The sequence below is a fragment of the Fistularia commersonii genome, chromosome 34, assembly GCF_037954325.1.
Source record: "Fistularia commersonii isolate RoL2024-O1a breed Wild chromosome 34, RoL_Fcom_v1.0, whole genome shotgun sequence".
Taxonomy (NCBI): domain Eukaryota; kingdom Metazoa; phylum Chordata; class Actinopteri; order Syngnathiformes; family Fistulariidae; genus Fistularia; species Fistularia commersonii.
This window is the reverse complement of record NC_141317.1, coordinates 4,567,765-4,593,935: the sequence shown is the minus strand read 5'-3', so window position 1 is coordinate 4,593,935 and position 26,171 is coordinate 4,567,765. Positions and strand designations below refer to the sequence as shown.

At 44.1% G+C, this 26,171-nt stretch overlaps 1 protein-coding gene across 5 annotated transcripts in view; it reads right to left on the bottom strand.

Annotated features, from left to right (window-relative positions):
- Positions 1-26,171, bottom strand: part of wnk3 (WNK lysine deficient protein kinase 3) — a 40,343-nt gene that overhangs the window by 6,313 nt on the left and 7,859 nt on the right. The window contains exons 2-20 of one of the 5 annotated variants that reach the window (XM_086141635.1): positions 24,883-25,996; positions 14,519-14,691; positions 13,688-13,908; positions 13,026-13,183; positions 12,282-12,370; positions 11,986-12,205; positions 11,469-11,769; positions 11,270-11,388; positions 10,961-11,161; positions 6,870-10,325; positions 6,562-6,605; positions 5,385-5,520; positions 5,166-5,282; positions 4,979-5,080; positions 4,846-4,894; positions 4,605-4,757; positions 2,465-4,512; positions 2,026-2,272; positions 197-282 (exon numbers count right to left, since the gene is read on the bottom strand). In XM_086141635.1, coding sequence (XP_085997761.1) covers positions 197-282; positions 2,026-2,272; positions 2,465-4,512; positions 4,605-4,757; positions 4,846-4,894; positions 4,979-5,080; positions 5,166-5,282; positions 5,385-5,520; positions 6,562-6,605; positions 6,870-10,325; positions 10,961-11,161; positions 11,270-11,388; positions 11,469-11,769; positions 11,986-12,205; positions 12,282-12,370; positions 13,026-13,183; positions 13,688-13,908; positions 14,519-14,691; positions 24,883-25,584 — 8,622 coding nt within the window. In that variant the 5' untranslated portion in view covers positions 25,585-25,996. The remainder of the gene's footprint in view (positions 1-196; positions 283-2,025; positions 2,273-2,464; positions 4,513-4,604; positions 4,758-4,845; positions 4,895-4,978; positions 5,081-5,165; positions 5,283-5,384; positions 5,521-6,561; positions 6,606-6,869; positions 10,326-10,960; positions 11,162-11,269; positions 11,389-11,468; positions 11,770-11,985; positions 12,206-12,281; positions 12,371-13,025; positions 13,184-13,687; positions 13,909-14,518; positions 14,692-24,882; positions 25,997-26,171) is intronic. The other 4 variants (XM_086141638.1, XM_086141639.1, XM_086141640.1 and 1 more) reach the window with 4 other exon arrangements.

Below are 26,171 nucleotides of genomic sequence, written 5' to 3'. Positions count from 1 at the left end.
TCCTTTCAAATGGACTGCTGCGGGGTCATATTTACAAAGATGTTATCAGTTTATGATTTTGAAAACATAGAGGAAATGATGGAATCTTGGGCGCTTGTTATGGGTAGCGTTTTAGGAATTTAAGGTGGGCTGTTGCAATCTTAAGTGTCAAAGAGTTGTTAAGAGGAAAAGTTAAAACCAACACCACTCCACGTACTTGAAATCGCCCTTTACGTGACTGAGGTGGATAAACCGGGGTCGCCTCCTTCTCTTCCCTACGGGCTTGACTGCTGGAGCGTCCTTCTAAGAGAGAGACAGGGATGAAAACAGAAAGGGAAGACAAGGACCGGCAGACAAGCACACAGAGACAGAAATGTAAAAAGCACGAACATGATGATAGACGCAGAAAAGCAACAGAAACAGAAAATTCATATGACAGAGAGAAAAATGGATGCAGACAGACAGACAGACAGACAGACGGACAGACGGACGGACAGACAGACAGACATGGGGCGAAGACAAAAAAAAAGTCATCAATATCGTACATGAATTTTTTGACTTACATGGCTTGCATGCTGGTCTTTGAAATGTGAAAACGTGTATTTCTGTGGCACTTTTATCACAATAATAAATCATACAATGAAGTAAACAGATGTAGTTTGTAAGTGAAGACCATGCTTGAAATTAAGACATATTGTGGTTGTGTGGGGAGGGGTTGGAATGCATTGTATTATTGAAAGCAGTATTATTGCGGGGACAGAAAATAAAAACATAATATTGAATGAAAGTTGAATGTTGACAACAGTGTAACCCCACCCGCCCAGCCACCCACGCACCCAAACATCCACACTCTCATTCTCACAGGTCTCATCACTGTCCCACTCAACATAAACATAAAGCACAATATCACATTAATATCCGTGGTCAGATCTACAATGATATCGATGTATGATATTACTGATCACAAAGTAAACAAAGTGTGCATGCACGGTACATTCACAGCAACATGGAAAACCAAAATATATGCAGCCTACTATAGGTGGTACTTACAGATAATGATGCTCTACATGTGTGGAATAAGACAAGCATGCTCAAGCAATGTGCACTTTCAACAAAGGGATCTAATGTTACACATATTTAATCCAAGTACATGCAGGATGGCCATGGTACTGTGTTGTCAAGTTGAGCCATATGAAACGCCCAATTAAAATGCAAGAGAACCTGAAAGTAGCTTGCACTGCCTAACTGATTTCCATTGAATACAATGGGAATTAAAAGTTCCACTTAAATCTGGATATACATTACTCTGGGCAAAATCCTGTCGATTTTATGGGTATAAGAAGAAAAGGAGGTGCCATGGAGTGTTACCGCTCCCCATAAGGCAATACAAAAATCTCTATTTTATTCGCTCTGAAAATTGATATCTATCTTCTGAGTGTTGTGATGTGAGCTGCAATGTGCTGTCTACACAGAACCAGCAGGTGGAGGTGAGGTGCGATGGTTGCTGTTGACAGTGCCTGCAGACTTGGGGCAGACATGGGGGGGCGTGTCATATGCAGAGATATATCCTGGGGCACGGGAACAGGTTTTACTCCAGAGCTCATCGGCACTGGGATGGGCATCAGATTTCTGATGTCAACCTCTTCCTACAATGTGCCAATCTCCCACCCTCCTCTATTCTCCACTGTTCACGCCACTTGGGTGAGTAACCCATGCAAAAGGAAAGATTGCCAAGAAAATGGAATTTAGTACAAAGAAATTCAGGAAAAAAAACAATAATATAGGTAATGATGTAAGGATGTTAATCATGATATTACATGGATACTATACAACAGTCACATAAAATGATAGAAAAAAAACACACGCTTATTTAGCATTAAATAACAGACAAACACTTTTTACTTCTGAAAGTTCAGAAAGTTATTTTTCTATGTTATAACTAGGACTAGATATTAGATGTACGCCCATGCTCAACATTCCACAATCTCTCTCTCTCTCTCTCTCTCTCTCTCTCTCTCTCTCTCTCTCTCCCTAAAAGGACGCTACCTTGCTGGACTCTGGGCTTCTTGAACAAGCTGGCGGAGTGGCGCAGTTTGCATGCCCAGTTTTTGAATTTGCGAGTCCAGGATTTCTTGCTAACAGGATTTCTGATACTAGGACATGTCAGGTTTAGGCCAAAATATCCACCTCCTGCATTGTGGTGCTGCTGTCCGTGCCGGAGTGGGATCGGCTGCTGACCGGGGGGCCATGATGCATCTCCGGTGGTACTGATGTCAGAGTGTGACGGCAAAGCCTATAACAGTTTAGATAATTGAAAGCCGCTGAGGTAGAGGTTAGATGGGTTCCACGGATAGGCATTCAAACCTTTCAGCATATCAAATATGGCATGAGAAAAATGATATTATCGAGCGATATTTGCAAAATCTGCCAAAATATTACATTTTCTGAGATTTTTGTCAAATCCAAACCTTACAGAGCTACTCACAAGAATAGTTGGTTCTCCTGGTACAGGTGGACGGTGAGGCCCAGCTGAGTTATCTTGGTTGGGAAGTGACACGGAAGCAGGCGTGGAAGAGGTTGAGGGGACAGTTGTGTCGGGCTGCTGCTCCACCACGCCAAGCTCCACTGAGTTAGGTACTTCTGAGGAAGCTTCCTCTGGTCCTCCGTCCCGCTCAGGGTCAGAGGAGGAGGAGGAAGAACGGGAGGTGGTAGAGGAGGTTGTGGAGGACGAGGAATGGGGGGACGTATCGGAGCAGGAGGCGGGCGGGGGAAAACACGAAGGTTGGATCGACTGCGGTTCAGACGACTCGTCGCCGCCTGCTGACGTGGAGGCGGCTGATGCCGAGGTTGGGGCAGAAGCAGCTCCTCCACCCTGCGCCGCGCCGCCGCTGTACTCTTGATATAACAAGTTCCTTAGCTTTTCATCCAGCGTCTTTATCCGGTTGTCAACAAAATCTATTTTGGGAGGACCTTCGCTGTCTGACTCAGCCACAGAGGAAGGCTGAGCAGGAGATGGTGTCATTGTGTGGGAGAGAGGGGGTAAGGAGGGTTCAGTGGTAGCCAAATGAAGAGGCGGAAGGGAAGAGTCAGAGGACATCTGATATTGGACAGCATAACTGCCGGTGTCTTCCGTGACACTCGTCTCTCCCGTTGACACCTCGGACTCCGACTGTTGTAAAGAGGACTGTTTCTGCATCGGAAACTGATGTTGTTTCTGGGGCGCGTCCATCGCTTTGACTACATCCTGCTGCAATTCGGTCTGCGGCACCTGCTTTGAATGAACATTTTGTTGTGCCAATTCAGGCGGGATTTGCAGTTGTTGCGGAATCTGATGCTGCGCTAAAGAGCTAGTGCTTAGCTGAGCCTGTTGCTGAAAAAAATGTTGACTGACTGATAAGGGCAGGATTTGATTTTGATCCGGCTTAAAAGCCATAGAACCCATAAACGGCTGCGGCTGCTGTTGTTGTAACTGTAACGTCTGGGGCATATTCATTTGCTGTTGCTGTTGTTGATCAATGTGGACCGGCTGTTGGGCTACGATAGCAGCTTGGGGTGCCATAACCTGCGGCTGCAGTTGGTGTAAGTGAGACTGCTGCACAAACTGCGGCGCAAACTGCGGCGTGAACTGCGGCGTTTGTTGTTGAACAATGGGTTGTTGGGTTTGCTGTATGTGAAGTGGTGGCAAAAACTGCTGCAGAGGCAGAGACTGTTGTAATAACTCTTGTGGAGCTGGGATTTTGTTATGTATGAGCTGCTGCTGCTGCAGCTGCTGGAGAGACTGTTGCAGCTGAAGTTGTTCTTGATAGACTTGAGCTTGCGACTGCTGTTGTTGTGGCTGCATTGTTGACAGCGGTTTCTCTTCTTCCTGTTGTTCTAGCTGTGCCGCCTGTAGTTGTTGGGTTATTGAAAACTGCTGCTGCTGCAGTCCAGGTTGAAATTGTGTCTGGGACTGCAGTGGTTGCGGAGCTGGTTGGGCCACTTGGGTGATCGCATGCTGCTGCTCCATATCAACTTGATTTACTGCAGATGATGTCAATGCAGCGGCAGACGGAGGGGAATGGAAAGACAACGACTGGTCCCCCGTGGACACATATGGCTTTGGTGCAGAAATAACTGCATCCCTTACACTTTGATCTACAGCGGAGGAGCCACTGTTTCCGGGAGAAGTGATAACATCGGGCAGAATGGCAGCGGATGTGGGCGAAACAACAGCGGGAGCGGTGGGTAAAGTGGGAAGGTTGACAGCCGCCGGCATCGGTATGGATGAGGAAGTAATGGGAATCTGGTCGAAAGAAGTTGCAGCGACGACTGGCAGTTCAAGGCTGACCGACGTGGCGGTGGAGGCAGTGGATTCGAGACTCGAGACTTGTGCAAAGACGCTTTCGGGTGTCGCGGTGTGAGCAGCAGGAGCGGTGATGGCAATTGAGGCAGGAGCTGAGACGGAGGAGACAGGGGACGACATGGTAGACAGAGAGGGGCAGGGAGGAGAAAAAACTCCAGGGATGGTTTCCAGACTCTTGTATTCTTCACTTTCTACAATTGCAGAGTAGAATTCGGAGTCAGTCACTGTCATGCTGCAAGCCCAAAAAATAGTAATCATAGGAATTGCAATGTGATATAATCACCTTTTTCTGTCTTAGGTGACTGAGGAATTCTTGTCTCTACAGTGGATGGCGTTGTAGCTGCTCCCTGACTAGAAAGAGAGTCTCTGTGACGGATGGTCTGGTTGATAAAGAAGCGCCAGCGACCCACTGGGGAGGAATGTGGCACCGAGTCCCCTAACAAAATCACATAAAACACGTCATAACATACGGGTTCCATCTCGCTGCACTTCTAAGATAAGCGGAGAGGAGGCCGTAAACTCACCCGTCGAGCTGGTGGGAGTGCTCACGTGCAATTGATCAGTAGATCCCGTCTAAAAGGGAAATAAAAGACTGAAAGTCAAATGCGTAACGTGAGAGAGCAGATGAGATACATCGGGACAAACCACTCAACACACCTGTGAATGTGTTTGAAGGATTTCCTGGGCTTTCTTAACTATGGCTCTAAGCTCCTCCACAAACATTTCTTTCTCTACATCAAGAACAAAGACCTCCTCGACCTGCAAACAAAGCGCAACCAAGTTGGCACAAAAATATATATTTCCATCAAGTGATGCATATTTTGGAAATATATAAACAGTATACCATGTAGTCTGCTATATCTTCCGGTGCATCACCTTCAATGTCAAATTTAAAAGTCACCATCTTGTTGCTATGGGTCTCTAACTGACATTCCACCATATTGTCCCCACTGCCAGAAACCTGGGAAAACAGCATAAATGACAGTGAGCTGTACTGTACTGATTTTTTTTTTTTAAACGTCTTTGTGGCAGTGTTGCCTTTTTATGGCTGCTGCATGCTCACCTGGAGCATGCTCAGTTGAAACTGATGTGAAAATTTTTCAGGCTTCTGACAGGAGGGTCTCCTCTGATTCTTTAACTTTTCTAAATTCCCATTGGCCAAAAACTGAAGAGTGTCTTCCCCGTTAGTTGGAACAGACCTGTGGGTGGAAAAATAAGGGCCCTTCAGTTCATAACCTTGACTCGTAAATGAAAAAGGTATGCAATATGCATACCTATGCGCACCTTTATCGTATCCATCGTATCGTGCATCCATATCGTATGCAATAGAGAAAACACCTTTGAAACAAACAACAAACTGATGTCTTGTTCTGAAATCTAACCAGCTCTGGTGGTGGTTACTGTATTGTCTTCAGAGTATAGAGTGATAAGTAGTGAGTAATACGTGATTTGAGGAGTAAGTTCAATAAACAGAATCATATTTTCCATTTAAATGCAGAATTCCAAAACAAGGGTTTCATTTGTGGGACTACAAATGTACTAGTCTTCATTTCCAGTCTCTCGTATTGTTTGAACAGGATTTGGCCGCATACAGATAAATAATGTATGGAGATAAGCGAAACAGGCCGATCAAGTTAGTCCCTCCATCTTTCATCTGTTGACAGTTTAACTATTTGAGAAATAGGATCTGCAGTGATGCTTAATGTGAGTCAGTCCAGTTACAGATGTCGTCTCTTGAGCAAACAAGCAGTTTCTCTCGTCAAATGCAGATTAATGGAAAATGAAAAAAGACACATTGTCCTCAACTTCTCCTGGCAACATAGAACTCCTGAAACGATGCCGTTGCTCAAAGTTGTTGAAGTTTCTTAAAAATAAAAAAGCGGGCTGGGGGGGGTTGGCATATACAGTACTTCACACCCATTTTGGATTAAGCTTTATTTTTATCTCGGCTGCACACTGGTAACGTTTTGTGGCTGTCTCGAAGACCGGTTGCGCTTCAGTGGACTTGCCAAGAAAAGCTGAACCAGCAAAAACTAACCGATTTCTTGAACCGATTCATGTTACATTGCACGAAAAGACAAATATGTGAAATGGCATACAAATAGGACAAATATACATTGATAAGATTCTTTACTGTTGTCTGACATTAAGACATGTAGAATTTTACAATATGACAAACCCCATATGGCAATTGGGAAATTTTTGGTTAAAAGAGGCCTGATCCGGGGAGTCAAACGTACCCAGCGGAAGAATGATGTTCTGTACTTGACAGGTATGAACAATCCTGCAACAGAAAGCAAAACATGAATATTAACACCGATAGCCTCTCATGGACACAGAAATAAATGCAAGCAAAGCAACATAAGCTATATCAGATATTACTCTTAAAAGCAAATCTGTATTGATAAACATGTTACTCTATCAATGTAAATGTCAAAAACAAAAAGGCTTTCAAATATTTAGATTAGCTTTCTTCTCATTCATTCCGTCAGTATATCAGCAATACAAAACTAGTTTTCACGCCAGTAAACTTTCATTCTTCCTGTACCTGAGCAATGCCCAGCAGGGAAATGTCACAGTCTTGCAGCGAGGCTTGGGACAGTTTGGGGGCATGACAATCAAGCAATTCTAGTGTGGTGACAGGCGGAGGGGAGGTAGGTAAAAAGTCGGCCTGCCCTGGCAACACGACTTGGGCTGCTGGTGGAGATGTTGGAAGCTCTGGCACAGGAGTAGCAGGATGGTGGGATGTTAGGGATGGTAGTGATGATGGAGGGAATGAAGTGTGAGTGGGGCTCGGGGGTATTTGATGTGCGGGAAATACAGCTTGGGGAAGAACAGGTTGTTCGGGAATAGGTGTCTCGATGTTTGTTTGCGTGTGAGAGTGAGCTTGTGTTTGAACGTGCGTCTGTGTCTGGGTGTGTGTTTGGGCCTGAATGCTTGTTTGCGTGTGTGTGTGTGCTGGCAGCGGTTGCATGGCCTTGTGTTGCGGTGAAGGCGCTGTTCCTGCCACTGTATGGATGCAGATAGGCAAAGCTCTGCTGTGGGACTGATGATCGACAGCATTGATTTGCGCTATATGTGCAGCGGCTGGATGGGATGCAAGATTCGATGCCGGCTGACACTGTGGAGTCAGCTGAGCGTCATCGAGGGATATCAAGGTTTGCTTGACAGGTACTTGTTGCTGGATGGGGGTTGGGATGGACTGCGTGGGTAACGGTGTTTGTAAAGGCATCGGTTGCTTCGGAGGTGGCGAAGGTAGTGGCTGTTGCGCTTGCGGAGGCTGCTGTATCTGTGACTGATATTGATCCACGGACTGAGGCAAAGTGGACTGGGCAACGGGCTGAACCTGGGAAGGGTCGGCACCGCTTCCCAAGGACTGCTGCTGGACCGGAGCGCCTGTGTGTACAGCGGTCTGTCCAGGAATATTGGCTTGGCCCGTCTGCAGCACAGAATGATGGGATGTGACAAGATTTGTAGGATCTATTACAGAACTGATACTGATAGCTTTGGTTCCAACACTCCCAGCTGAGCAATTGGGTAAAATCACCTGCTGATATTGCAGCGGTTGCTGCTGCTGCTGGTTTTGTATTACATGACTTACATTCTGTTGCAAAGATGGCAGAGATTGGTGGCTAAGCTGAGGAACATATTGAGCCGTCAAAAGGCCAGCAGCCTGACCTTGCACCTGGGTGACGGGATGGCTTTGCGGTTGTTCCTGGATCCCGGGCATCGGAGTGGTCTGATGAATGGAAGTCTCAAGCTGGATCTGACTAGGATTGGATACAGTCGCGGGTGGATACTGTTTAACGGAGTAACTCGGTTGAATGTCAACAGTTGGGGCCTGGTTGTGTGTTGGCTGGAACTGACTAACTGTTGCCGGCGGGGGCTGACCCTGGATTAATGGCTGAGCGGTCACTTGGGCTGGTGCGGGAGCAGCTGGTCCAGGATAGCTCGTCTGCAACGGCACCGTTTGGATTTGAGGGGCATTTGCCTTTACTTGGATCATGTCTGCCGGATGAGTGACTTGGGCCTCGAACATAGCCTGGGGCGCCGGGGCCGCTGAGTGCTCTATGAATTGGACAGGAATCTGCTCTTGGCTCTTGGGAGGAGCATCGCCTTGCCGTTGCTGGGTGAGAATGTGAGCTGGGATAACACCAGATGTCTGGACAGGCATCTGTGCAGTCGGCATAACCATGGGAAGCTGAGCCTGTGAGAATATTTGAGCTTGGTGTTGAATCACTTCGGCGGCGGCCGGAGCTGCAATTTGGATATTCGATTCCACCGGGGGTGCTTGTTGCTGAGGCTGAGCAACGTACGCCTGTTGCTGCAGGATCAGCGCGCCTTGCTGCTGTTGCTCTTGCCCTGCGAGGGGATTATGATGTATAATTTGCGCCGCGTTTAATTGAGGGATGCAGGCGTTCTTTATATCGGTGACCTTCTGCTGAATTTGCTGCTCACCGCTACTTTGCGGAACGGGGGCAGTCTCTTGCTTCTCCAATTGCTGGAGTTGAATGACGGCCGCTTGTTGTTGTTGCTGTTCTTGAATTTGTTGTTGCAGGAAAGCCTGTTGCTGTAACCTCTCTGCTTGTTGTTGTTGCAACAGAATCTCTTGCTGTCTCTGTTGCTCCAGTTGTTGTTTCAACAGAGCTTTCTGCTGCTCTATCTGCTGCTGGAGTTTCACTTGTTGCTCCTCTTGTTGTTGTAGCTGAGCTTTCTGCTGTAGCTGCTGCTGTTGTAATATTGCCTGCTGTTGCAGATGCTGTTGTAAAAGGGCCTGCTGGTGTTCTACATGATGTAGCAGAGCCTGCTGCTGTTCTACATGGTGGAGCAGGGCTTGCTGCTGTTCTACGTGTTGCAGTAGGGCTTGCTGCTGTAGCTGGTGTTCCATCTGCTGTTGATTCTGCTGAGGCTGCTGATGCAGCACAAGTTGCGGCTGCTGTTGTCCAATCTGCTGTTGCTTCAGTGGTTCATTTTGTATTCCAGCTTGGGGTTGTTCCATTTGTTGATACAACTGTTGTTGTTGCTGTTTCTGAAAGGAATGCTGCTGCTGATGTTGCTCTAACTGATGCTGTAATCCCGACGGCTGCGGCTGATTTTGATGCACGAGAGCTTGTTGCTGCTGATCTTGCTGCTGTTGAATATGAGCTTGCTGTTGCTGCTGATCCAACAATTGCTTGTGCACATGCGCTTGCTGCTGTTCCAAATGATGCTGTTGTAGTTGAGCCTGCTGTTGCTGCTGCTGAAGCAGGTTCGTCTGCTGCTGCTTGTCGAGCTGCTTCTGGATATATGTACCGTGCTGGTCAATGAGTAAAGCTTGCTGTTGCTGATGCAACAAAGTTTGCTGAAGCTGCTGTTGCAGTTGCTGCGGTTGTATCACAGTCTGCTCGCGCGGATCCACTGTTGGTTGCTGATTGTAAGTTTGAGACTGTTCCCCCGGCTGTTGTAGCGACATCGCTAGCTGCTCCATACCCGTTTGTGTCGCTAACACTTGCCGCTGGGGAGTTGGCTGGACAGGTGGAACGGGCTGCGGTACATAGATCTGCTGCTGATGCTCATTGTGTGTTTTCAGGACAGCTGTGGCTGAAAGGCTCTGTTGATGCTGTTCAATTGGAGGCTGAGTCGCGGTAACTTGTTGTTCTTGCAGAGTGGCCTGGGCGTCCATTTGCTGTTGTGGCTGCTGCTGCTGCGGGGTGGAGGACTGGGAATCCATCCCGATCTGTTGTTGTTGAACAATAGCCTGCTGAGGGATCATGGCAGGTTGTGTTTGATGGGGTGCTGCCTGGGGAATGATGTCAGTGAACTGCATGGGAGTGGCAGGGGGCTGGGGCTGCTGAGTGAGGGACACAATGGTACCCGCTAGTCCAGCAGGATCACTGACTGACATGGATGTAGTGAGAATATTAATAGGTGCTTGTGGAGAAACATGCGGCATGTATGACTGTGAGGAGGCTATTGACCCCATGGGAGTGGCTGTCTGAAATGCATCTGATGGGAATGTTTGTGACTACTCAGTGATAAGAATGATAATTGGTGTTGAAAGAAGAGAAAAAAGAAAGTAGCAAAAAATTAGGTAAGAATAAGCTTTGGCAACACATACAACACATTTTATGTTTTTACAGTAGGATTTCCCACAGTGATTTATAGTATGCATAGACCGCGCCACTGAAACAGGCCGTCCCACCCTGATTTTGCAAAAGCAATACGCTTTCAATACGAAAATATAAAAAATTAAAATTTTAAAATGTTATGTTTTTACAGTAGGATTTCCCAAAGTGATTAATAGTATGAATAGGCCGCGACAGTGAAACAGGCCGTCCCACCCTTATTTTGCAAAAGCGATACGTTTTCAATACGAAAATATTAAAAATTAGCGCTGGTCATTTAAAACGAGTGACGCTATTTGACGATCATACCAATTTCTGGAGGAAACCCTACGCAACAAACGTCAGTCAGATGGACAGTTTCAGATGGTTACAAGAATAATTTGGATTTGGGTAAATAGTTAATTAAGAGGAAAAAAGAAACTAAAATGTTAAAAGCTAGAGGCATTTCCATTCAAAAGTAACAGTAACAATTGGATGGCTTATTTAAACAAAAAAAAAACTATCGTTTCATTATTAATGTTTTCAACCTTTTCACCTGAAAATATTGTTGAGGTATGCTTCGTGATACCTGAGGAACCACGGTACTGGGCTGAAGAAAAGTCTGACCAACTGGTGCCCCTCCACTTTGGCCAACGGACATGCTGGACATACTAACACTCTGGCCAACAGGCACGTTGGAAACATTTCCACTCTCACCAATGGGAGGCATTTGAGGATGAGTCGATGAGCCGGTGCTCTGTTGTCGAAAACAAAACAAAAGCGATGAGGGTCACATGTATGCATTTGGAACGGCAGTTACCTTGGAATCATGCATGCAGGAAACGAAGACACCACAAGGACGTACAGATGTGGTAGGAGGGAGAGAAGCCTGCGACTGGGTATAGGATTCCCCTTGCTGGGAGTAGGCCTGACTCTGTCCGCTCGCACAAGATTCACAACTTGCAGAGCCCATGCTCTCCCCTTCTGAGTGAGAGACAAATTTAGAAATGAGAAGGAGCCATTTTAAATACCATGCGCAAACACCGTAAGGGTAAATACTTTACCAGGCAGACTGAGAATATGTTGTTGCCTGACGTGCTGGTCCACCTCGGGCAGCTCTTCAGACTCTTGAGTTCCTTCTCCTCCCGTTGGTCCGGCTGCTCCTGGCCCCTGAGAGGACGGACAGGATGGATGGGGAAAGTTGTAGGAGGCGAGAGTGGAGTCTCGCCTTTCTTCGAAGCCCTGCTGCTGCTGGAGCAGTTGCTGCTGTCTTCGCTCCCGTGACTTTTTTATTAGATTGACTCTGTCCCGGATGGATTTTCCCACCACCTTGGCATCGCTCTCATGAAAGAAGCCCGACTTTACCTTTAATAAGAGTGAGACAGAGAGCAAGAAAGAGGGCGGTGATTAATAATTATCTGGAAGCGGGCTGAGCCAATATGTGTCCGGGCTGCAACACAATGAATGTCCTTCCTCCCCACTGATCTAACTTTAACATATAAAGCAGCAAATCTGCTCAGTCCTGTTCTATCCTCAGACCTGATGCCCAGTGAACCCCTGAGAGGTGCCGCCATTCCTTACCATTTCTAGAGCCACTTCTTCGGCGCTATCATTTTCCAGATCGTAGGTAAATTCAATAGCCTCATTGTCTTTGTGTTTCCCCTTTAGCTTTTTGGGGTCTTCGACCCAAATTCGAAGAGCCAGACAGTCCTGGACGCCCGTGTCCTCCTCCGCCAGCTCCACTCGGACTCCCGTGTCCTCCCCGAAGAACGCGTGGTTAAGGAGATCTCGGATCGAGAGTCTGTTCGAGGGACAGATGGTGAGAACAGGAGATAAAATGTCCGATGTTTCGTGTCCCACAAGTCAGATTTACTTGCCTTTGGCTCTTGTTCTGACGAATGCAGCCCTCAATGATCTCCTTTATCTCTGGATCATTCACTTTATCAAAGCTGGCTGGTTTGATACCCTAAAGAACAAGAAATGCTGAATTATTTCACGAGTAAATTTGTTTTTATATTCCGTACAGTCATTCAATAACTCGGTGACCGTCGGTTCAAATTCAAATACACTACCGTTAAATGAATCAAACTACTTCATCAAAACAGAATTTACTGAAACTGTATGTCGATAGTGTAAATCAGGGATGGCCAAACTACGGCCCGCGGGCCACATCCGGCCCGTTGGTCTTTTTAATCCGGCCCGCTAAAGATTGGTACAGAATTCATACTTGATGAGAATGATTGGATCAATGAATGTGGGAGCTCAAACAGGAGAATATTTCATTTTTGAAGCTACTTGAGAACACTTGAGAATTTTCCTGAGCTGAATGACACAGGTTGGCTTTGTGATTTAGCCTTTACTGTGGACATACTGACACATATGTATGAGCTGGATGTGAAGCTAAAAGGGAAAAAATGGTTTGTGCATGAAATGCAAGCAAACATTGTTTTTATTTTCAAAGCAAATGTCAGAGGAGTCTGATATGTACTGTTAACAAATGTTTTTTTTTTTTTATGTATCGCATCTTGTGCTGACCCGGCCCGTTTATCAAATTTTAAAAGTCAATGCGGCCCCTGACCCAAAAAGTTTGCCCACCCTTGGTGTAAATAAAGGTGACTCACACTTGTGACTTTACGGTAAATTTGAGCAGCATTTTGGCACTCAGAGTAGGGGTATTCTGAGGTAGCCATCTCCAGCATGCACATTCCAAAGGCGTACACATCCACCGACTCATCGTAGTGCTCTTCATACATCTCCGGAGCCATGAACTCAGGGGTTCCTGTGAAGAGCAGATGATGACCCCAAATCGATAACAAGCGGCGAAGTTGTGTGTAACTTCAATTGTACCGGTGTATTTCCACTCATAAGTCAAGCCAATTCAATTTATATAGACCATTAAACCCCGTGAGCATTGTGTCCTCTATTGTAAGATTCTAAAACATAACGCTGACACCGTTACTAAAGTGTCACTGAAGGAAACTAAAATCAGCTGAAACTCTAATTAGGTTTTCACAACCCGTGCTTGAGGAATGACACTTCATTCTTTAATGTATGGCACTTCACGGTTCACTAAATTTGCTCTCAGTGGCAATATACTGCATAACAGGGTCTTCAATGTACTATGTGTTATTCTGAGCACACTAACATTTTCAAGTCAGTGCATCAACACTAACCCTGTATTCTGGTTATTTTAGATACTCTGCTATTTTTTAAGAGCAGGCTAAATGCTGTGGAAAATATTTGCTGATGCAAACCGAGTTTGCTGAGTTACCCATAACCCTACCTATCACACTCTTGGCAAAAGAGGTTCTCATCAGAGTTGCCAATCCCAGATCCCCTATCTTGACTGATCCCGTGGGGCCTGTTATGAAGATGTTGTCACACTTGAGGTCCCGGTGCACGATTGGAGGAGTCCTGGTGTGGAGGAAGTGAAGGCCCTTCAAGATTTGCCTGCACCAGCTCCTGAGTACCTTGGGCTTCATCACCTTAAAACGCTTCAGGTAACTGCGCAGGGGGGGAAAAGGCAGGATACAAGATCAACAAAGTGTATCCATCAATACTTCTATGTAAACATCAATGTGTGTATATGAACGCAATCTGCATGCAAATGTAGTGTGAGTCGAGTCAAGTCAAGTCTCGACTTGAATCACGACTTCTAGTGTACTTACAGGATTTAAGAGCATTCCATTATGATTGAGTTATATTTTGGATAGAAGGAAAGTGTTTGTTGTACAGATTGTATAAAGTATTGCCCAAAATCCCTTATCTTAATTGCTATTTCTTTTTTCCTTAATAAAGCTCTGAGTCATGTTATTTTTTGCTGAGCAATGATCAGCAAACTTCATCAAATGTGGATACAATCAAGAAAGGTCCATCAAAATGTATCGGTCAATACATTAGCAGTAGGCATTTACATTCGTTCATGTAAATATATGATTTATATTTGTTGTAAGTTTCATCTGTAATGTGCTTACTGCCATGTAAATTTAGTATCAAGTATTTATTAACCATCTGAATAAATACGAATGACGAAACCTCACAACAGAAAGTGGCACATGACCATTGCATGTCATGACTGAAATAATAATAAGAAAGCCAAAGAGGCCGCACTAACGTTTTGAGTGTTCCTGAGGTCATGAGTTCAGTGACTAGTACGATGCACTTCTTGCTGCGGACCACAGATTCCCAGGAATCATAGAAGCGGACAATGTTTGGGTGCTGGAGTCCTTTCAGCATCTCCGCCTCCTCCTTGAAGCGCTGCTGCTCGGCCTTGGTCAGCTTGCGGTCCTGAGATGATTATACAAATATGAATCGACGGGCAGGCATGTGTTTCAGGCATCTGTTTCCCAAAGGTCAGCTTGGAAGACCGAAGGGCTTCAAACGCAAGCTACTCGTCTCCATAAGTCATCCGTGAACGCGGCCACACGTTCTCGACCCGCCGAACAGCATGACTACCTGGAACGACGCTCACACCTATGCACGTGTTCTAACACCTACTGCCACTAGATGGTAGTAGCCAAACAGTGATGCAAAAGTGTTGAGACAACACCCAAGACTTTGCTTTATAAAACACATTTCTGCTGCATCCGCCACACATCCCCAGTATGGCGGACAGACTGGATATGGCAGAAATCCAATTCTCTCACACGGACAAAATCCTCTTAGGAACAGCGATCGCCAATAACGGATCACTCCATGAAACACTGGGTGCAAAATCTGATGTTACTACCACATACACTCGTATTTGTTCTTACTGGAATGTTCCCTTTGCATAATGATAAGTATTTCGTGTGCAATGATGTGTTTTAGTTATTCAATTATCCAAAACAAGTGTTAACAGCCTCTACTGTATTTAAAAAAAATCTTATGTTAACATTTATAAGTGAATATGAGATTAATGTGATGCTATTATGATATTTCCGCGTAATCTAACGCTGCTGGCAAACAAACCTTTTTACATCGGAGACAATCCAGTGTCGGCGACAATAATTAAGAATGTATTTTTAGACTTGTCACGAGCAACTGTTGTCTGCTATTTCCATGCCTACAAATAACAGAGCCTGTCAGGATCTGTAGTCTTATGACCTCTGCTGACCTTGGACTTGCCAGGTATGCTTTTTTTTTTTTTTTTTTTACGATGGCACTGAATATTCGGAGTAAGAAATAGCCTGGTAACAGGACAGTTTGTGATTCTTTAGTAAGATGAATGGCATTGCTGTCACATATGAACGGACTTTGCTGTAAATAACAGCCAAAACTACACTGGCTTTCCGTGAAGCCACTCTTGACATTGGGTCTATCAAATTGACAAAGTAATGCAAATAAACAGCAGTTTTCAATTCAATGCAGCCATCGGTCTCCCTGCTCCTATCTAAATTCATCATTGTTTTTTTAATTCAACCAAAGCTCTCACCATCTTCTGCTCTGCGTATCTGCGTTACATCACTTTCAATGTCTTTCACACCGCGTCTATACTGGTGTCCTTTTCTGGAAGTGCTGGTACATGCGTGGTCACCTCCCCCTCCCCTGCCCCTCTTAAGAAAGTCACATCAACAAAAAAGGGTGCACCTCGCTGCTCTGCTTTGGCTAAGAATACATTTTACTGCAGAGGCTTGTCCTTGTGCTTTCATTCTTCTAATACCAACCTCCTGGTGATTGTTTACCTGAATATTTTCCAGTGCGACCGCTTAGGGTGCCACTGCTACCTGTCTCTTTTCCCCCTACCTATACTTATATGCATTCCTTTTTGCGCTGTATTCTGTCAGACCTTCCGTTTGGGTGTCTCTGTTCGGTGTCTCACTTGTCAATCACAGTGTGATCCTAGCTTAGCGTCTCGCGCCGTGAGACAGGACTCCGGCCTACGTGTCCCTGTCTGCTGCCTCCTCAGCATCTATTGTGTCTCCCTCTGAGTGTTGCATCAGACAGCCTTTGGGTCAGCAAAGTTCATCCAGAGTTCAGTCAGTAAAATTCTGTCTAGACAGACTCACACAAACCCCACTCCCCAGCTGTGCAAAAAAAAAAAAAACAAAAAAAAAAAAACCCAAACATGTCCTTCACCTCTTTTCAGAGGTGGTAACCGCCACCAAAATTGTTATATTCACATTAAATAAACCCTTGAAAGAACACAGTATCTAAATATTTCACCATTGTCAGGAAAATGACATATCTGTTTCGTTATATAATTTTACAAATAACAGCAGCAGCAATATCTTGAAACTTTCACTGAGATAAAGATGAGCGACAGGACTCGATTTCATTACTAAAAGGCACACAAGACATGCTGGCACAGTAGATTTTCACAGTAGATGGGATTCCTGAGCCTTTCTTGCTTTTATCTTAATAGCTCGGCTGGCTTTGTCATATGATAATACAGAGGAAAAAAGAAAGGTATGAAAGCCAAATATTGATGTAAAAATGTAAGACATCTTTCAACCCTGCTTCCCCTCTGATGATGATGATGGCATTGGTCTGCTTGCTGTCTGACCCATTAGTCACAACGCATTTGACACTATGTGATTTGAGTAAAGAGTGGCACCATTCAGGGAGTAATATAATACTTTGTAATCTCAAAGTAAAAAAAAAAAACATGAATCGTGACATTAGTATGGTCATACAATGTCAGCCGACATTAGTTAAGCCATTCTCGCCCAATGCGGCCCTCACTGTCGCCCTGTAATGATTTCTCATGGATCCACACAAATCCACTGTGCTGTACAAAACTTTGGCTATTTTTAAGCTGTGGGACAATAGTTAGCTTAGAGGAAAATTTATATTCTGATTAAAATATGCATTCAAACCATTGTACCATTGTTTTGTACGTCTGGGATACAGTTGATCGTCAGTCTGCCATCAAATGGCATATAAATGCTAATTGATCTGAAAACATTCAAACTTTGTCAGAATCCCAAATTAATACAAAAACATTCAAACATTGTTATAATCCTTGTTTCATGAAAGACAAATGACTTTGCAAAATACAGAGATGTAAATGATTTTTGGCTAAAAATATGGAAAAACCTGATAACTACTAGCATCATTATTTCTTAAAATTGCTCAGTAAACCGTTCACAATTCTACTAGTAGACCAAAATGTATCTCCCTTACAGCATTCACTCAAGGCAATATGTATTATTCACGTGTCTCATTAACCCACTGTGCAAAACCTCAATAATGCGATTGAGATTCCATACAAAACATAGAGGCGCTAATCTCACATTGCATTTATAACATTAATGTATAAAACATTGCTTGAAAAAAAACAAAAAACAAAACCAACCAAATTTCGACAAACAAACCGGACCCTTGCCACTACAGGATTAAAACCTGAAACAACAGTCTGGTCCCACCATCAGATAAGAGAAATTGGGAAATGACAGAGAATAAGATAAAGAAAATAGGGGGGGGGGGAGTGAGGGGGATAAGGTGCACAAGAGCCCAAGGAAAACACCAACTGTGATTATCCTGGTCTTTTTTCCACTCAGTCAGTCCCATTGTTCTTAACTTAACACTCCTCAAGACTAATCGAGAAAATAGACACGTTTTCACAAAGCTCGTGAGGTTCTGCGGACTCAAATTGACCTTCACCTTCATCAACTAAGCTCTTTTAAGTGTCACTGTAGAGTCAGGGTGTCTATCTTGCACCAAAATTTGAACAAATTATCCACAGCGGACCTGCAGACAGATGAAATAGTGGGCTGCATGTAAATTTTCCTTCTTTTAATTTTTCAGAGGCATTTTTTAAATTACTTATTCATTAATATATTCATTTTACAGTTTTTTCAGCTGGAATCATCAACCGCAGTCCTTGGCTTCTCAGCCTGAGAGTGAGGTATGTTCTCTGGTGTGAGCTGCTTGTCACGCTGCAGTTTGCAGGGTTTTGACAGGTGGCGTAAAGACGCCACTGGACGGAGTTCAACCAGACATCTGGACTCTAATCGCTGCATTTTTTTTTTTTTTGCAAAGGTTTCCTCAGGTTGGTGACAGTGGGTTGGATTAGCCAGAATAGCTTGCTAAGCCTCACTGTTGCTTATTAATTTTCAAAGTCAGCTTTTTTTCATTCAAAGTCAGCTTTTAATTTAAATATATGGTTGTGACAGTAATAAATACCATACTTCCATGCTGGCAGGGAGGCTAAGAATTCTTTACATGTATGCGCGATTTAAAGAATTAAATACTATGTTACATTTTCCTTAGTTAGTTTATGACAGAGGCTGTCAGGTAACTTGGTAAACAGAGTTTTTTAAGACCTGGTTGTGCACCTGAAGATTTTTTTTTGGGATCAGACATCTGCTCGAGCAGAAGGTCAGGCTTCAAGTTAAGCAGCCTCATAAAATACAAGGGGGAAAAGTAGAGGATAGGTCTTACAAGTCACATTGGGCGGTGTGTGTGTGTGTGTGAGTGGGGGGGCAGGCAACATGAACGTCAGCACATGTGAGCCCTAAAACATCTATTTCAGTAAACACTTAATGACTATCATATATCAGTAGCTGGAAAAGGACTGGCTTCCATGGTTACATTCTTCTCTGCTGCTTGGAAACTAAGAAAAGAAGCGCTAGGATACTAGCCCACCAAAAAGAAAAACTCCGCTATTTCCGAGAGTGGATACTATCATAGTTACAGGTGTAGATACTGCGTATAACCTTGAACTGAGCGAGTAGGTGCTCGGCGTTCGAAAATCCGAGGTGGCGGGTGGTTGGGATTAGATTACTGTAAGCTACAACAGCTCAGAGTAACAGGATAGATTGCTGGAAAAGGGCTGTCCCACACGTTGGATTAGAACGCCAGTGGCCAGTGGGCCAAGTTCACTGACCCTTATAGATCCCGCTCGGGAAGACCCCGCGCTCGTCATGTCATTGTGGATGACCAAATGTCAGTGGGAGGATTTAGTAGTTCTGTGTTTCACATGGACGGTAAGTCTGATGTCTCCGGTATTGGAGGCAGGATTACTGCCATTCTTGATTGGTGAGTTGGCTGAACGGACAATTCGAGCAGCTGTTTAAATACATACGATCAGGAAATGCATCCCTACCACCGACACGGTCAATATTAAACGAGTGCGTTTTGATGTGTTCAAGTCATCTGCCTTCAAATATGATAGATTTGCCCGAGCCCCATGTCAGTTATGTGAAAATGTCACCATTTTTGTTAGGCCCTACATCCATCAAGTCGCTTGATAGAGGCACATTCCCAAAAGCTACCTTTGACAAATTGTCTCTGAATTTGTGCTACATCCCTCTGTCAAGTCCTGTCCTGAGTTCAAAATTCACACAATATTTAATTTCATGTTTTAACAAGTCTATTCTCCAAACAAAATGGGATTTAAGGCCTACTTTCAATTGACACCGATCAAAAATGTAAATCTGGCATGGGGTTTCAGTGTTTGTCACTGCATTATCTACAAAAATAATCACATTTTGTAATATGATCATAATGGATTCAGGCTCATTGAACATTACTCATTCATGCATGCATTAATAATATATACCATTTATCCTGCTTACTGAAACTGTATATGCTATTTGTGTGTGGTGATTACAAATAACATGTTGATCCTCTTGATGGTTAGGTAATGAATATTGTTGAAGGGAGGAAATAACCCAAGGGACATTTGCAGGCTGTTAGTGTCCTAATTGAAAATGTTTCTCTTCAGCCTGACCGGATCGAATCCAGGCGGGTGCAGTCAGGTCAGCACCAGTCCATTGGACTTGGCCTCTAATTTAAGGTTTCGATCAATACCGTGTCACTGCATTCCCTGTTGTAACAGAAATGACATGGCTAGCCTGCCGGGTCCACCTTCAAATATATTTTTTCTGACCTTATAAACTGTTTTTACAAAATATTACTGTCAACTTTTCAAAGAGCAATCATTAAAGCTGTGGAGAAAAAAAAATATCGTTTTTTCCTTTTTTTGACGTGCAAAAATCATGACTAAAAGTGCATTGGTAGGACTACTTTTCACGTCACCATGAAAGTCCGCATTAATTAATCGCATTACAGTCATTCTACAACAGACTTTGTATCTGCTGTCACACAGCCAGAGGTCTGTCAACATACATTTTGAAATGTGGATATTTTAGATGGTAATTTGCATTAAAAGTAGCTTTCACCGCAGCACTCTGGCCGCAGGTCCGGTGCTGATAGTCGTGTGAGAGCGGAGGGCCTGAGCTGGACTGAGCTGGACCAGTCTGGGATGACTGGGTTGAACCAGTCTGGTTTCTGCTGTCCGAGTTGTGCTGTCTGTGCAGGGTTTTTGTTCCAGCTTGACAGGCACCCCCCTGTAATTAACTCCCTGGATCACCCTGTATGCTCACTCACACAGACAAAAAGTGATGGAGGGTGAAAGAGCAGGAGAGAAAAGAGTGATCGACAGATCGAGTGGCATATGTTGCCGCAGATGGGACAGAATGCAACAGTTTTTACGCAGCTATGTAAGCCGTGTAGAAGACACGTTCCCCTTAGGAATGGGAACAAAATATATGACTGCAGTAATTGCAAGGGGGATATATGGCTCTGACTGTAAGCCTGTGAGGGTCCAAGAGGAAAGGAAAGGAAAGAAGAGAGATGTTATCCGTACTGTATTCTTTAATTACCCACTCTTTCAAGCGGCATTTGGACAGCTAATCTCCTGGCATCTCTTTTTTTCCTTTTTTTTTTCTCTTTTTTGGCCAAGAGGGGCTAGGTACTCCCATAATGCTGTCTCACAGGATATTGGAAATAGCATTAAATGAAGCGGTAGCTTGTCATATAAAAGCATATTTGCCTACTGAAATAAAGCCCCAATGTTCTTTATTGAGATCTTGTGGCATTATAAAAAAATGAAATTATTATTACCTTGTGTAATTACTGGGAGCAAGCTTTTCCATGAAAGATTCAAGGCTAAAATGGTGTGAATGTATAGCGTCTGCTCACACAAAATACATTGTAAATTAAATCACTAACCCTAAAAGAAAGCAAAAAAACAAAAAAAAACAAATACTATATTACGTTATGATGTTATTATTGAAATTTTTACTATTATTAATGAAGTTTCTTCTGTCCACTGTTCAAATGACATTTTTGAAATGGCAAAGAGCATGCCAAAGGTGGAATACCGCAGATCTTTTTATCCATGTGACTAGAACGTTGCGGTGAAGCGGCACCGGATCCGTCAGCAGAGGCGTTGACAGGTGACCAGGGCAACGTCTTTGTCCATGTGTCTCCTTGCATGTGCTTTCTTAGCTTTAACCGACCAACTGTTCTCCGGGAGACATGCCAAAGGTTTGCTCCTCCCCTACTCTGTCTATCCAGTAATCCATTGTTGCGTGTGAATATATATACACTATATATAAACACACACGTATGTAAGTACAAATGCATGTTTGTATGTATGTATGCATGCATGTAAAACATACATATATAAGTGTGTGTGATTCAATCACCTGCATCTGCTGTATCATAAATATGAGTATTTCTGAAAACAAAATCAAGCGGAATTTTAGATGTCAACATGTAAAACTATTAATAACATGGATGAATAAATCCAAGTTATCATATTTAAACATATCAGATATGCTCCCCAAAGGTTAAAAGAAATTTCAACTTTGGAATTTAGTCTCATTATTCATGATTCCATCATGTGAGGTCAAGATAGTAGCTATTCTTTAACATACCTGGTTCATGTGTGCAAATTTGGGAAGTGTGTCCCTCTTATCGGCAATACACAGGGATTTAATACACTTATATTGCTAGTAATGCAACAGGATTGTTTATCTGTGGAAAATCCACTGTTGGCTCATTTAGGACCTTTGGCTTAGACAGTTATCTTGTTTGCATATAGGCTATTTCACATCCATATACATGGTTTGAGAATATGTTCAACAGACACTGGATGTGATATTTTCCATAATCTAACAACTAATAAGATGAATCAATAAGAAGCTTATTAGGGATATACAAAGATATATCTTTATATATCAGTCTTTAAATACAACCAGGATTTTAAACCTTGTATAAAAAGCAGCACGTAATTTACAATCATTTTGAGTTTGCTGTACTGTACCATTGCTTTGGAGCATTTCAGAATTGATTTATCTTGCTGATGGACAAGAGGTAGCTTGCAATGGTGAAATGGGGCCATTAGTGCAGAACATGACCAGGAAGTCACCCAGGAAGTTACCCGGGTCACACTCGAAGGCCCCTGACACACTGATTTTTTTTATCAAATAAATTAAGTAGTTTGAAGAATAATGGATGTGCTCAGGTTGTGATGCTTGATGAGAATCTATCACGTTTTCCTCACTGTTGACAAAGGTACAACTGTGCGTGGTGTAAAATCAGGTTATCCCTAAACGGCAATTCAGAATCTATTTGAGGAATCCGGAAGTTTGCATTGATTGCCATGGTGAGGATGATGCTGGAAAATGTTTCTTTTAAGGTTCACTAGACAAGAAATCCTAATGCCTAAAGCAGGTTGAAAGGAGACACATGAAGCTAACAGCATGTACTGGAAACAAGATAAAAAATAAAAAAAACTTTTAACATAAGGGATTTGTATGCAAAACTGGACTTGGTAATTTCCCTTTCAGGACGCCTACAATATCCTGTTTGTCTTTTTAATGCCGTGCAATTATACGTCTTTCTTCTGAATTCAGATGCTCATTTTAGATAAAAAAAACTCAACAAATTACAATGAGGTATTTTTTTCTTTAATTGCTGATAGAACACACCTAAAGGTTGTTATGCCAGACATTCTCAGATTGATATTAAAAGGAAGAGTGTCGTTTTGTTGTTGAGCACTGGTTGTGGGACTATGTTTTGCAAAGACTGACCAACTTTTAGGTGCAGCAGCAGGGTCGCCATCACACTGGGGTAGGATTGAGAGATCACGGTTGTAAATCTTATTGTAACACCGAATCCATTATAATCACATTACTATGAAAATTCCACTGACACTAATACACACTTAATTACAACTTCATTTTGTGGCAAATAATCCTCAAAAAGAGGTGAATTTTGGTGAGGAAATGACACTAGTACGTCAATTATTTTGTATTTTCACGCTGGTTTGTCACTCCTACACATTCACATTAATGTCAGTTTAAATGTATATGAAACTGACTGGGATGAATTTGAAAAAAAACCAAACAAACAAAGATTTGTTTGATATTTAAACCATAAAAAAGAACCAAAACAATGAAATGAAAAAAAAATGACAACATGTTATCTGAGACATTTATCAGAGTAGAAAATGTTTTTAGCGCAACAATACAGAAAAGGGTCCGAGCAGGAGGCGGTGATAGTATGATACATAAAGGGATATAAACCAGTCCTGGTTTGGGATCGATTCTGTAAGTGTCGAAGGAAAACACCAAAGAAAAGGTGATCGTGGCACACCTGCAGCTTGTTAGTCCACAGACAGAGCCTGATCTCAAGGATTAGTCAATGCTCTTGTTTTGGAATTAGCTCCAAACCAAACACATGACTGACTTTTCTCGCACAAAGCCAGCAGTCAAATCGGAGGGCTTACCATAACACTGCTTTCTATTGTGGGGCCAACAGTTAGAGGGGTACATTTCTTCTCTCCTCCACAAGTATCTCTCCCACTACACGTTGAATTAACAACATATCACAATGTGGCGCATTACGGCTAATCTACAGCATAAAGCACGCGATTGGGTATACTACTAATTCAATGAATTTACAATTTTCCGCCCACGGCAACAAACTAATGTACAACAAAGAAACAGCTTTGTCCGCAATTACAACATTTTCTATGGTTCTGTCATTGGCTCGGCGGTCACAAAATTCAAATTGCTCAAAGAATCCCTTTCACGGAGCCATCTCATTCAACACTTTGCGTCACCTCGACAATAACACGTAGGGGACGAAAGTTGAAAACTAAACCAATTTCCGATATTAAAGCGGCCTCATGGTCTTTCAAGGCACGTCCTCGAGCAATATCTCCTCCGGCTTACACTGTTTACAATATGAGGGCATTAATGGAATACATAAGACCTCATACATCCCTTGATATGATTGGATTCAAATGATCCTGCGTCTTGGAGGAAGTGCTGCTTCCTGTAAGACACCCCCTTTTCAGCATTGAGAGAAACTCTGACGGCCCACAATTCTATAATTCATAGGAGTCCTTGGAAAAAACAGAGCCTCCGCTTCCCATTTGTACTGTCGCTCAACTACAAGGGATGCTCCTCTTTTTCACCCTCCTACTCCACTTAACTGCAGTCTCACAGCATGAATAGAAAACACACAACGGGCTGAGATTTCTGGAGGAGGGGCTCCTGGGAGAACCATGATGCAAATCATTTGAAAACACAAACTATACGGGGCTTAAAGCCGTCTCGGGCACACTAATTGGGAGCACGTTTCCCGATGTTGAACATGTTCTGAGTTATTTGTACACACAAATCATTGTGAATTGTATGTTGCAGCTAACCGTGTCTGCTCATTTGGCCACATGGCAGGAAAAAAGAAACTTCTTACCTGAAGTTCACACCAAGCCACCTCCACCCAGGTTTCCGTGTCCAGACCTTTGTAGACGGTCTTGAAGGCTCCTCGGCCCAGTTCTATGTCAAACTTGAGGAACCTGCCTCCGGGAGACGTGGCCACGGCTTTCATTTCGGCCTCCTCCTCCTGCTCTCGATCCCTTTCCTTCCCCCGTTGGGTGGGCGAAGAAGAAGGGCCACCCTTGCCGGGCCCCTGGCCGGAGCCGGGACAGGATGGGTCATGGCCGAGGGCGGCGCGGGATGCGGACCCCGGTTGCTGGGCGGCGCTGTTCAAGACTGAATCGAAGGAGCACAGCTCCAGGTGCGGTGCGCTGTGGGGCGCCTCGGGGGGAACCTCCACCTCGTCTTCCTCCTCGCAAATCTCCACGCTCTTCCTGAAGAAACGCTTTTCCCTCCTCAGACATTTCTGACCGGTATCAACTGGCAGAGTGGGTTTGGATAAGGAAATGGGCCTGACTGACGTGTCCACAGCATCCTGGCTGCTCTCCCCTCCTCCTCCATCCTCTCCTCCCGTTCTCCTCTCCTGGGTTTGGGAGGAGGGGAAGTCCGAGGGGGCGATGCCTGTCCTCTCCCTCTGAGGGTTGGCCCTGCCCTCCTGGTCCGCGTCCTCCTCCCTCTGTCCATCAGGTTTGTCCGAGGAGTCCTCGGTGCCCGTGGGCTCTCCCGGGTCAGTAGCCATGGGCGATGGCTTCTCCCACTCCTCCCGGACCTCCCCCTCCTCCTCCAAACCCTTTCTCCTCTGTCAGACCCCGTCTCTCTCTCCTTCTGTGATCACCTCCTCACCTTCTCTAGTCCGATAAACTCCAAGTGTCCGGGAGGATAACCAAGCTCAGATAATCGACGCCCCTCCTTCCTCCGCCTCGTTGTCTACCTCTTCTTCTTGGATGCGTCACCGTTGCGCTTAAGGACGAGGCCGCAGAGGAATAGTTTAGGTCCTGACTTTCCTTCCCGATACCTGGTACATCACTGAGCGAAACCAGCGGCACCTCTTTCAGCTCATTGAATCAAACTGAACTTGTACTCTTTAAACCCTTTTCGGGAGCGTCGCAGACTGTTTTTCAAGCTGCTGCGTGAATATCTTCAAGAGAACCCTGCAAGACAAAGAACAAAAACACAACAGCTCATTAATTTTTAGACAGAATGCCATGTTGTTGCCACATTTTTTTAGACTTTTTTTGTTTACAACAAATGCTAATGGGAGATTTATTTGTAAAATGCAACTGAAAAGGAAAGGAAAGGGGTCCTCTGAAGTTTGGAGGTACTGAA